The 13,738-nt window shown below is 42.4% G+C and overlaps 1 protein-coding gene across 3 annotated transcripts in view; it reads right to left on the bottom strand.

The window, feature by feature from the left end:
- The window catches only part of LOC120059197 (protein phosphatase 1 regulatory subunit 12B-like), a 28,618-nt gene extending 16,772 nt beyond the window's left edge, over nt 1-11,846 (bottom strand). For 2 of the 3 annotated variants that reach the window (XM_039008058.1, XM_039008060.1), the window contains exon 1: nt 11,223-11,846. In XM_039008058.1, coding sequence (XP_038863986.1) covers nt 11,223-11,324 — 102 coding nt within the window. In that variant the 5' untranslated portion in view covers nt 11,325-11,846. The remainder of the gene's footprint in view (nt 1-11,222) is intronic. The other variant, XM_039008059.1, reaches the window with a different exon arrangement.
- Nucleotides 11,847-13,738: the final 1,892 nt, after the last annotated feature.

Here is a 13,738-nt window from a genome sequence, read left to right as displayed (position 1 = left end):
GCACTGCGCCTGGTCAAAGTTCTCTCTCTATTTACAAAGCACCAGAATCTACATTTGAGGCTCCATAAGGCCTAGCAGTTGACTGGGGAGACATTCCACCAGGGTAGAAATAACAGCACAGCCTTAGATGAATGGAACTGGCCTGTGCTGAACGGGTGCGAGCCTGAACTGCACTGTGTGCTCTGTGTAAACACATGTCCAATTGGTTTACGACTCGTCACGACTAACCACCACACAGCAAGCTGGGGGTCTGCTGCTGTACTGGACAGTACATGCGTTGGGGGTTGACTGGGATCCTTAGTACACTCCCAATATAAACACTCCCCAGTTAACAGCACTCCCTTCTATGCAGCCTGTAAAACCATCAGCATCACTCCCTCCTGCACACTACCTATGCTTTTTAATCAGCTCCTGACTGAGTCCCAGCTCTGATGCAAAGCCTATCATAGAGAGACTGCGCTTGATCTTATTGCTCTGCAAAGTGTTTCATTTCTTGAAGGACCTCTTTAATGGTCAGCCCTCCTCTCTCTTCTTTCTCACCCTCTCATCCCATAGGCTGCCTGCCTGGACTACTGCCCATTCACCCCACTGGAAAATATATTGCTTCCCCAGCTATTCACTGCAGATCTCTACCTTTTTTCCCTCCCCCTTCCACCTCTTCATTCTCTCCAGCCACTTCTGGATATAATTAAGGAATTACTGATATGAGTAAACAACTAAAGAACCTCCCCATTTTGGGTTATTATTCATCTCACTTGGAAGAGTTTTCCTCGTCCAAGTACTGAGAGGAGGTAGGACTTCGGGCCAAATCTCTCGTCTTTACCGAAGAGTGACATGAAGCATTGCCTCTGAGGAGGCAGATGTGCTTGCTTGTTTACAGTCAAGGCCTGTTGCTTAATGTCTGCAGCTGTGCTGCACACAACACTTTTGCAGAAAGAAATGCACCAGGTTTTCATCATAAACAATGAGGAGAGTTCTAATATCACACCAACAGCAACGTGCCCTTCTGGAGATTTTTATCTCTCGCTTTCATTTTTCTCCCAGGAAAATATTGCCAATATTAGCTTTTTGCTGTGCTGACATCATGGACACGTAATGCCTGAGATCACTGTGGATATATATGAGAATGGAAAAGTACAGTTAATGAAAAGAAAAGGATGGACAAAACAGTGACTGTATTCTTTGGAGTTCTCCTGACAGCATTGGAGGACTGTGATACTGTCAGTACTGTGGTAGTGGGGGGTCATGATATGGTACTGTCACGTCCTGACCATAGAGAGCCCTTATTTTCTATGGTAGAGTAGGTCAGGGCGTGACTGGGGGTTAGTCTAGTTTATATTTTCTATGTGGGGTTCTAGTTTTGTTTTTCTATGTTGGTAATTTTGTATGATTCCCAATTAGAGGCAGCTGGTATCGTTGTCTCTAATTGGGGATCATATTTAGGTAGCTTTTTTCCACCTGTGTTTTGTGGGATATTGTTTATGTGTAGTTGCATGTTAGCACTCCATTGTCGTCACGTTTCGTTTATTTCTTTATTGTTTTGTTTTGTGTGTTTCTCTATTAAATATGTGGAAACCATATCGCGCTGCACCTTGGTCCGATGATTATTCCAGCGAACGTGACAGGTACTGTCAGTACAGTGGTAGTGGGGGGTCATAATACGGTACTGTATTAGTGGGGGGTGGGGGGTTCATGATACAATACTGTGGTAGTGGGGGGGTCATGATACGGTACTGTAGTATGGGGAGGTTGTGATATGGTACTGCCAGTACTGTGGTAGTGGGGGGTCATGATACGGTACTGTAGTAGTGGGGGGGGGGGGGTCATGATACAATACTGTGTTAGTGGGTGGTCATGATATCGTACTGTCAGTACTGTGGTAGTGGGGGGGTGTCATGATACGGTACTGTAGTTGTGGGGGTCATGATACTGTACTGTCAGTATTGTGGTAGTGGGGGAGTCATGATACGGTACTGTAGTGGGGGGGGGGGGGGGGGGGTCATGATACGGTACTGTCAGTATTGTGGTAGTGGGGGGGTCATGATACGGTACTGTAGTAGTGGGGGGGGGGGGGGGGGGGGGGTCATGATACGGTACTGTCAGTATTGTGGTAGTGGGGGAGTCATGATACGGTACTGTAGTGGGGGGGGGGGGGGGGGGGTCATGATACTGTACTGTCAGTATTGTGGTAGTGGGGGAGTCATGATACGGTACTGTAGTGGGGGGGGGGGGGGTCATGATACGGTACTGTCAGTATTGTGGTAGTGGGGGGGTCATGATACGGTACTGTAGTAGTGGGGGGGGGGGGGGGGGGTCATGATACGGTACTGTCAGTATTGTGGTAGTGGGTTCGTAGCTTCAACCCCGCAGCACACACACATCAATTGATTAATGGACTGTTGAAAGTATTTTTTTTCCTCTTGCTTTGTTTGCAAATTCAGTATTATGTCTATCTCTGATAAGCTACCCAGGAAAGGGCTGAAAATAGCCCATATTAATATATGTAGCCTTAGAAATAAGGCTCATAAAATCAATAACTTGCTCACATCAGATAACATTCATATATTAGCCATTTCTGAGACTCACTAAGATAATTAATTTGGTGACACAGCAGTAGCAATACAAGGATATAACATCTATAGAAGAGACAGAAATGCTTATGGGGGAGGTGTTGCTGTATATATTCAGAGCCATATCCCTGTAATGCTTAGAGAAGATCTTATGTCAAGTGTTATTGAGGTGTTGTGGTTGCAGGTTCACTTGGCACATTACATTTACATTTTTTCATTTTAGTCATTTAGCAGACGCTCTTATCCATAGCGACTAACAGTAGAGTGCATACATTTTACATACTGAGACAAGGATATCCCTACCGGCCAAACCCTCCCTAAGCCGGACGACGCTATGCCAATTGTGCGTCGCCCCACGGACCTCCCGGTTGCGGCCGGCTGCGAACCCAGCCCAGCCTGGGCGCGAACCCAGAGACTCTGGTGGCGCAGCTAGCACTGCGATGCAGTGCCCTAGACCACTGCGCCACCCGGGAGGCACATCTAAAGCCTTTTCTTTCGGGGTGATGCTATAGGCTACCACGTGCTAACAGTCAGTATCTAAATAATATGTGTGAAATGCTTGATAGTGTATGTGATGTAAACAGAGAGGTCTACTTTCTTGGGGACCTGAATATTGACTGGCTTTCTTCAAGCTATCCGCCCAAGAGAAAGTTTCTTACTGTAACCAGTGCCTGTAACCTGGTTCAGGTTATTAATCAACCTACCAGGGTGTTTACGAACACTACAGGAACATGATCATCCACATGTATCGATCACATTTTTACTAATACTGTAGAACTTTGTTCTAAAGCTGTATCCATACCCATTAGATGCAGTAATCACAATATAGTGGCTATATCCAGGAAAGCCAAAGTTCCAAAAGCTGGGCATAAAATAGTGTATTAGAGATCATACATTTTTTTTTGCTGTGACTCATGTGGATGATATTAAAAATATTTGTTGGTCTGATGTGATTAATGAGGAGCATCCAGATGCTGCAATTGATACATTTATGAAATTGCTTCTTCCAATTATTGATAAACATGCACCTGTATAAGAAACCGACTGTTAGAACTGTTAAGGCTCCATGGATTGATGAGGGATTGAAAAACGGTATGGTTGAAAGAGATGGGGCAAAAGGAGTGGCTAATAAGTCTGGCTGCACATCTGACTGGCTTACTGACTGCCTATTGAGAAATTATGTGACTAAACTCAACAAAAAGAAGAAGGAACTGTATTATGAAGCCAAGATCAATGATATAAAGAACTATGGAAAAAGACTTGGGAGTACTTCAAATTAAATTATGGGCAGAAAGACAAATTGAACGACATCTTTCATTGAATCAGATGGCTTATTCATCACAAAACCATTTGACATTGCCAATTATTTTAATGATTATTTCATTGGCAAAGTGGGTAAACATAGGCAGGAAATGCCAACAACGAACAGTGAGCAATTGTATTCATGCATAAAAAAATTATGAAAGAAAAGCATTGCAAGTTTGAATTTTGTAAAGTTAGAGTTAGTTAGGAGAGGTGGAAAAATTATTGTTATCGATCAATAATGACAAACCTCCTGGCATTAACAACTTAGATGGAAAGCTACTGAGGATGGTAGCTGACTCTATATCCACTCCTATCTGTCATATTTATAATCTGAGCCAAGAGGAAAGTCTTTGTCCTCAGGCCTGGAGGGACGCCAAAATAATTCCGCTACCCAAGAGTGGTAAAGCGGCCTTTACTGGTTCTAACAGCAGACCTATGAGCCTGCTGCCAGCTCTTAGCAAACTGTTGGAAAAAATTGTATTTGACCAAATACAATTCTTTCAGCATGCTTATATAGAAGGGCACTCAACATGTACTGCACTGACACAAATGACTGATGATTGGTTGAAAGAAAAGGATAATACAAAGATTGTGGGAGCTGTATTGTTAGATTTCAGTGCAGCCTTTGATATGATTGACCATAACCTGTTGTTGAAAAAACTTATGTGTTAGTGCTTTTCAACCTCTGCCATATTGTGGATTCAGAGCTATCTATCTAATAGAACTAAAAGGGTTTTCTTTATTGGAAGCTTCTCTAATGTCAAACATGTAAAGTGTAGTGTACCGCAGGGCAGCTCTCTAGGCCCTCTACTCTTTTCTATTTTTACCAATGACCTGCCAAATCAAATCAAATTTTATTAGTCACATGCACTGAATACAACAGGTGTAGACCTTACAGTGAAATGCTTACTTACGAGCCCCTATCCAATAGTGAAGTTTCAAAAAATACGAATAAGAATATGAGAAAAGTAACAAGTAATTAAAGAGCAGTAGTAACACATAACACTATATACAGGGGGGTGCCGGTACAGAGTCAATGTGCAGAAGCACTGGATAGTTGAGGCATTAAACAAATCTAATCAAATGTTATTACATGTTAGTCACATGCGCCGAATACAACAGGTGTAAACCTTACAGTGAAATGCTTACTTACGAGCCCCTAACCAACAATGCAGTTTAAAAAATACAGAAAATAATAAGAAATAAAAGTAAAAAGTAATTAAAGAGCAGCAGTAAAATAACAATAGCTAGACTATATACAGGGGGTACCGGTACAGAGTCAATGTGCGGGGGCACCAGTTAGTTGAGGTGAAATGTACATGTAGGTAGTTATTAAAGTGACTATGCATAGATGATAACAACAGAGAGTAGCAGCGGAGAGGGGTGGCAATGCAAATAGTCTGGGTAGTCATTTGATTAGGTGTTCAGGAGTCTTATGGCTTGGGGGTAGAAGCTGTTTAGAAGCCTCTTGGACCTAGACTTGGTGATCTGGTACCGCTTGCTGTGCGGTAGTAGAGAGAACAGTCTATGACGAGGGTGGATGTGTTGTTACCTACCCTTACCACCTGGGGGCGGCCCGTCAGGAAGTCCTGGATCCAGTTGCAGAGGGAGGTGCTTAGTCCCAGGGTCCTTAGCTTATTGATGAGCTTTGAGGGCACTATTGTGTTGAACGCTGAGCTGTAGTCAATGAATAGCATTCTCACATAGGTGTTCCTTTTGTCCAGGTGGGAAAGGGCAGTGTGGAGTGCAATAGAGATTGCATCATCTGTGGATCTGTTGGGGCGGTATAAAAATTTGAGTGGGTCTAAGGTTTCTGGAATAATGGTGTTGATGTGAGTCATAGTCGGTAGTCATTTAGGCAGGTTACCTAACAAAGCATGTGTCTCCGTGTATGCTGATGACTCAACCATATACGCATCAGCAACCACAGCTAATGAAGTCACTGAAACCCTTAACAAAGAGTTGCAGTCTGTTTTGGAATGGGTAGCCAGTAATTAATGGTCCTGAACATCTCTAAAACTAAGAGCATTGTATTTTGTTCAAATAATTTCTAGACCTCATCTGAATCTGGTAATGAATGGTGTGGCTGTTGAACAAGTTGAAGAGACTAAATTACATGGCGTTACCTTAGATTGTAAACTGTCATGGTCAACATATAGATTCAATGGTTGTAAAGATGGGGAGAGGTCTGGCAGTAGTAAAAAGATGCTCTGCTTTTTTGACACCACACTCCAAAAAGCAAGTTCTGCAGGATCTAGTTTTGTCTAATCTTGATTATTGTCCAGTCGTGTGGTCCAGCGCTGCAAGGAAATACCTAGTTAATCTGCAGTTGGCTCAGAACAGAGCGTTATTGTAATCAGAGGGCTGATATACAGTTGAAGTCGGAAGTTTACATACACTTACATTGGAGTCATTAAAACTCATTTTTCAACCACTCCAAAAATGTCTTGTTAACAAACTACAGTTTTGGCAAGTCGGTTAGGACATCTTTTTTGTGTATGACAAGTAATTTTTCCAATAATTGTTTACAGACAGATTATTTCACTTATAATTCACTGTATCACAATTCCAGTGGGTCAGAAGTTTACATACACTAAGTTGACTGTGCCTTTAAACAGCTTGGAAAATTCCAGAAAATGATGTTAACCTTTCTCGCCCAGGGGTTCCGCTAGCGGAACACCCACAACATTCCGCTGAAAAGGCAGCGCGCGAAATTAAAAAATATTTTTTAGAAATATTTAACTTTCACACATTAACAAGTCCAATACAGCAAATGAAAGATAAACATCTTGTGAATCCAGCCAACGTGTCCGATTTTTTTAATGTTTTACAGCGAAAACACAACATATATTTATGTTAGCTCACCACCAAATCCAAAAAAGCACAGACATTTTTTCACAGCAAAGGTAGCTTTCACAAAACCCACAAATAGAGATAAAATTAATCACTAACCTTTGAACATCTTCATCAGATGAGTCATATGACATCATGTTACACAATACATTTATGTTTTGTTCGATAATGTGCATATATATATATAAAAGAAATCTCAGTTTACATTGGCGCGTTACGTGCAGTAATGTTTTGATTCCAAAACATCCGGTGATTTTGCAGAAATACTCATAATAAACATTGATAAAAGATGCAAGTGTTATTCACAGAATTAAAGATAAACTTATCCTCTATGCAACCGCTGTGTCAGATTTCAAAATAAACTTTACGGAAAAAGAATAATCTGAGAACGGCGCTCAGAGCACAATCTAGCCAAAGAAATAGTCGCCATTTTGGCGTCAACAGAAGCTACAAAAACGCTATAAATATGCACTTACCTTCGAATAACTTCATCAGAAGGCACTCCCAGGATTCCCAGTTCGACAATAAATGATTGAAAAGTTCCATAAAGCCCATCATTTAGCCACTTGTTGTTAGCATGTTCAGCCCACTAATCCATTTTCATGACGCACAAGCAATCCCTCCAGACAAAAACTCAAAAAGTTCCGTTACAGGTCATAGAAACAAGTCAAATGATGTATGCAATCCATATTTAGGATGTGTTTAACATTAATCATCAATAAGGATCCAACCGGAGAATTTCATTGTCTGAAGAAAGAGCATTGGACCGAGAGCACTCTCTCTCGCTCGTGCGCAAAATGAGACTGAGAATTTCTGAAGACCACTCAGTAAAATAGCTCCTATGAGCCTCTCCTTTATAGTAGAATCATATAACCAAAATCTAAAGACGGTGACATCTAGTGGAAGCCCTAGGAAGTGTTTGCTTATCCATAACTATAAGGGGTATCATTTGGCACTGTTTTGAAAATCGAGTTCTCACTTCCTGTTTGGAAGTCTTCTCAGGTTTTTGTCTGCCAAATGAGTTCTGTTATACTTACAGACATAATTCAAACAGTTTTAGAAACTTCAGAGTGTTTTCTATACAATGGTAATAATAATATGCATGTATTACCTTCTGGGGCAGAGTAAGAGGAAATTCAGTTTGGGTACGCAATTCGTTCAAAGTGGAAATGCTGCCCCCTGTCCATAACTGTTATTAAGGCTTTAGAAGCTTCTGATAGGCTAATTGACATCATTTGAGTCAATTGGCGGTGTACCTGTGGATGTATTTCAAGGCCTTCCTTCAAACTCAGTGCCTCTTTGCTTGAAATCAAGGGAAAATCAATGGGACCACGCAGCCGTCATACCGCTCAGGAAGGAGACGCGTTCTGTCTCCTAGAGATTAACATACTTTGGTGCGAAAAGAAGTGCAAGTCAATCCCAGAACACCAGCAAAGGACCTTGTGAAGATGCTGGAGGAAACAAGTACAAAAGTATCTATATCCACAGTAAAACGAGTCCTATATCGACGTAACCTGAAAGGCCGTTCAACAAGGAAGAAGCCACTGCTCCAAAACCGCCATAAAAAAGTCAGACTACAGTTTGCAACTGCACATAGGGACAAAGATTGTACTTTTTGGAAAAATGTCCTCTGGTCCGATTAAACAAAAATAGAACTGTTTGGCCATAAAGACCATCGTTATGTTTGGAGGAAAAAGGGGGAGAATTGCAAGCCGAAGAACACCATCCCAACCGTGAAGCACAGGGGTGGCAGCATCATGTTGTGGGGGTGCTTTGCTGCAGGAGGGACTGGTGCACTTCACAAAATAGATGGCATCATGAGGAAGGAAAAGTATGTGGATATATTGAAGCAACATCTCAAGACATCTCTCAGGAAGTTAAAGCTTGGTCGCAAATGGGTCTTCCAAATGGACAATGACCCCAAGTATACTTCCAAAGTTGTGGCAAAATGGCTTAAGGACAACAAAGTCAAGGTATTGGAGTGGCCATCACAAAGCCCTGACCTCAATCCTATAGAACATTTGTGGGCAGAACTGAAAAAGCGTGTGCGAGCAAGGAGGCCTACAAACCTGACTCAGTTACACCAGCTCTGTCAGGAGGAATGGGCCAAAATTCACCCAACTTATTGTGGGAAGCTTGTGGAAGGCTACCCGAAACGTTGGACCCAAGTTAAACAATTTAAAGGCAATGCTACCAAATACTAATTGAGTGTATGTAAAATTCTGACCCACTGGGAATGTGATGAAAGAAATAAGCGCTGAAATAAATCATTCTCTCTACTATTATTCTGACATTTCACATTCTTAAAATAAAGTGGTGATCCTAACTGACCCAAGACAGGGAATTTTTTACTAGGATTAAATGTCTGGAATTGTGAAAAACTGAGTTTAAATATATTTGGCTAAGGTGTATGAAAACTTCCAACTTCAACTGTACATACTATGCATGCCAGTTTCTCTTGGCTAAGAGTTGAGGAGAGACTGACTGCATTACTTCTTTTTATAAGAAGAATTGTGTTGAAAAACCCAAATTGTTTGCATAGTCAACTTACACAAACTCTGACACACACACTTATCCCACCAGTTATGCCACCAGGGGTGTTTTCACAGTCTCCAAATCCAGAACAAATTACAGTATTATATAGCACCCTTATTGCATGGAACTTCCTTCCATCTCATATTGCTCAAATAAACAGCATAAAGCAACACCTCATGGCACAACGCCTCTCCCCTATTTGACCTAGATAGTTTGGGTGTATGCATTGATATGTAGGCTATGTGTGTCTTTAATTTTTTTTTATGTAGTTCTGTCCTTGAGCTGTTCTTGTCTATTGAGGTTCTATATTATGTCATTCTGTATTATGTTTCATGTTTTGTGTGGACCCCAGGAAGAGTAGCTGCTGCTTTTGCAACAACTATTGGGGATCCTAATAAAATACCAAATACGGTACTGTGGTAGTGGGGGGTCATGATATGGTACTGTCAGTACTAAGGTAGTGGGTGGTCATGATATGGTACTGTCAGTACTGAGGTAGTGGGTGGTCATGATATGGTACTGTCAGTACTGAGGTAGTGGGTGGTCATGATACGGTACTGTCAGTACTGAGGTAGTGGGTGGTCATGATACGGTACTGTCAGTACTGAGGTAGTGGGTGGTCATGATACGGTACTGTCAGTACTGAGGTAGTGGGTGGTCATGATACGGTACTGTCAGTACTGAGGTAGTGGGTGGTCATGATACGGTACTGTCAGTACTGAGGTAGTGGGTGGTCATGATACGGTACTGTCAGTACTGAGGTAGTGGGTGGTCATGATACGGTACTGTCAGTACTGAGGTAGTGGGTGGTCATGATACGGTACTGTCAGTACTGAGGTAGTGGGTGGTCATGATACGGTACTGTCAGTACTGAGGTAGTGGGTGGTCATGATACGGTACTGTCAGTACTGCGGTAGTGGGGAGGTCATGATCGTTTAGCCCCTGATTCTGCGCCTCTCTAACACGGAATCCCATTACTTCCATCTGAAAACCCATTTCTTCTTGTTTTTTTAAAATTATTTAAACGAGCATATATTGCTACTAAAGGAAAGGCAACACCATGAAATAATGCAGTAATAAATAACACATCAGTAAATGTCAATCATATCAATAAATAAAACATGAGAAAAAGACATTCTGAAAAACAACAACAGGAAATGGAATATTTCAATCCAAAAGTATTTTCCAGAATAAGCGGCCATGTGCACAGCACTTCACAGCAGATACTCCCTCCTTCCCTCTCTCTCTTTCAAGGGTTGTGAAACACTCAAGTGGTTGGAACAGTGACCTGTCCAATCATGTGTTAAGGAGCCTCCAGAGCACACATCTAAATACATACAGTACCAGTCAAAAGTTTGGACACACCCACTCATTCAAGTTTTTTGTTTGTTATTTTTTTACTATTTTCTACATTGTAGTATAATAGTGAAGACATCAAAACTATGAAATAACACATATGGAATCGTGTAGTAACCAAAAAAGTGTTAAACAAATCTAAATATATTTTATATTTTAGCTTCTTCAAGGTAGCCACCCTTTGCCTTGCTTTACATCCTGCCTAAGAACAGCTCTTAGCCGTGGTATATTGGCCATATACCACACCCCCTCGTGCCTTATTGCTTAATTAACACCCATGTACTGTAAGGTGTTTTGTTTAGGTTTAATGAAAATGGATATTGGATTAGCACACTACAGATGTGACAATTCCAATAGGAGCTGGGAGTAAACCGGACACAACTTAATCAGCCTTTAAGAGCCTTTGATAGCTACACGTCGCTTTAGAGTCACACACCCACACACAGTTAATTAGGGATAATCAGTGATACTCTGAGACAGATGCAAAATCTTAGGAATTCATACGAACAGAAAGCGCTTGTTTCTACAGTTTAAATAAGTTTAAAGCGGAAAAACCATGACTACTCTGAAGTTCCGACAGAGAGAAAAAAGTTAGGGTCTTACTCTGAAGTTCTTGGCGGTAGGAGAGGGTGAAGAGGGTGGTGAGTCGGACAGAGACTTCCTAGTCCTGGACAGCTCCTTGGTGCGGGGGTACATAGATGACATCTCCACACTCTACCCAGGACACAGAGGCAAGTCTGGTTAAGCCTCTACAGTAACATCCACAGACAGAGGCTTCCAATCCAGAACAGACAACAGCTGCACAGATCCACAGATCTCCTCTTAGGCTACGACTGTGCAGACACCTATGGCTGTTGTTGCTGCTGCGCTCATCCTGACTGGGGATCCTGACCAACAGGTGTGTGTGAGGAGCCCGCTCCACAGTCTAGAGGGCTGGAGAGAGAGACCACTGCTAACTTTAGAAATATTGCTGCTGATATGACCTACCTTCCCTTCTTCCTCCACAAAGTAAAGACAGCAAAGTGATCATTGGACAATAATGAAAACAACCAAAATAGCTATTTCTCCTCTTGGCTAGTACAACTCCTACAAAGACATGCACCTCTGTTTTTCTTAAAAAGTAGACAAATCAACTTAGTTGAGGATTGTTGGACCACAGCTTCAGCACTCCGAGACCCTTTCGTTCATCAAAGTGGACACAACACACTAAGTCCTCACATCCAAAGATAAACCCAACCACAGTGAAAAGTTTGTTCCAGATGATCTCTTATCCCATGTTTCTCTAAATATCCACTCTCTCTCCTTTTACCTCCCCCTCTTTCTCTCCTCCCCAACTCTCCTCTCTCCTGTCCCAACTCTCTCTCTCTCACCCTCCTCCCCTCTCTCTCTCGCCTTTCCCTGCTCACTCTAGCTCTGGCAGAACTCTCTGGCAGGCTGCCAGAGGCTCTGCTGTGTACAAGCTCTGGGCTAAAGCTGTCCATTGATGTGGATGAGGATAAGGAGAGGGGGAAGTAGACAGACAGAGGTAGGGGGCTGATACTGAGGTTCCAGAGGTTCAGCTTTAACACTTGGGGGGAGTCAAGATCAACAGTGACCCGTCAAGTAACCCTGTCCTCCCATGATGCTCTGGGAAGAAGTAATGTTAGTATGAGTGTTGACATTTGGATGTAGAGCCACTGTGTCCGAGCCCTCTCTCCTTTTCACAATCTGTTTCATAGTACTTGCCATGCTGCACTGTAAAGTGAGCTAAGCTCACATGCTAATTTTAAGGCAACACTCCACTCCATAGTGGTTTTGATTTCTTCCTGCATTATCGGTTACCTCACACACACAGAGGCCTGTCAACAATGACTAGATCTGTGGCAACTGCATTGGGTTCTAGAGCACTGAAGTATTAAGTTGCTGCTACGTTTCTCTTTCTATCATACACAATCCCCCATCCTCCCATCCCTCTTTCCCTTCCTCTCAGATTCTGCGCACACAGGCCAGAGGCTCACTGCTACCTTGTTTTTAAAGAGGTTTGCAGTGCTGTGGCTCTTCCTGGACTCTTTTATCCTCTTCGCTCATCTACTGAAAGAGACAGAGAGAGAGACAGAGAAAGAGAGACTGATAGAGAGAATGAGACAGAATGAGACAGAATGAGAGAGAGAGAGAGAGAGAGAGAGAGAGAGAGAGAGAGAGAGAGAGAGAGAGAGAGAGAGAGAGAGAGAGAGAGAGAGAGAGAGAGAGAGAGAGAGAGAGAGAGTGCATGAGAGAGAGTGCATGAGAGAGAGTGCATGAGAGAGAATGAATGCTGGCCTGGCGGTCTTGTGTTGAGCCCTGGCCTGGCATGCTCCCCTCCCCTTGCTTTGAGTCATACTGAGGACAGAAGTCTGTCTCTCCTGTTTCTCTCCTTTTTAACGAGTGGACCCGGTGACCGTTGCACATGGCAAATACAACCATTCAACTGCAGCAAAGAAATGAGACACAATAAGAGAAAAATAAATCTTCAAACTGAGATTTTTTTTTTTTCATGTACATTGATTTTGTACATTAGATCTCTCTGTGATTTAAAACATTGGTGTGCAGGCAGAATATTTATTTTTCCTGGAGTTTTGACTTGTCATGTCATATCAATGATACATTACGTGTGCTTTATGGCCCATAGTTTAAGATAAGCACCACAGAAGTTTCACGTAATATAAATCCTGATATATGAGATTCCAATCTGTCCATATGGATTGTTCCAATACATATTCAACCAGCTTCACAGACAATCTGTGCTAGTCTGCTGGACAGTCTGAGTTCCTACTAGCTCATCAGGAAGTCCAATGGCTTCCCTGTGGCAGTGAACTGCACTGGCCCTGGCTGTGGAGATAGGCCTGCTGAGACCTATATAAAGAGTTGATTTCAGCTGAAGTCCCACACACTGGATCTGGGGCTTAGGTTGAGTAGACTGGCTCTCTCCTTTATGACTTTCAATATGGAACATTCTCATATATCACTTGGCTAGGGTCCCCTCCTCTCCTCTCTCTCCACTTCCAACTCAGAATAACTCTGGTCCTTAAACACTTACTTTGGAGTAAAGTCCCGGTTACTGTCATTTGTGTTTTGTCATATGTTACTCTAACAGGTGTAAA

The sequence above is a fragment of the Salvelinus namaycush genome, chromosome 14 (genome assembly GCF_016432855.1).
Source record: "Salvelinus namaycush isolate Seneca chromosome 14, SaNama_1.0, whole genome shotgun sequence".
In the NCBI taxonomy this organism is placed as follows: Eukaryota; Metazoa; Chordata; class Actinopteri; order Salmoniformes; family Salmonidae; genus Salvelinus; species Salvelinus namaycush.
This window is presented reverse-complemented; position numbering and strand designations above follow the sequence as displayed.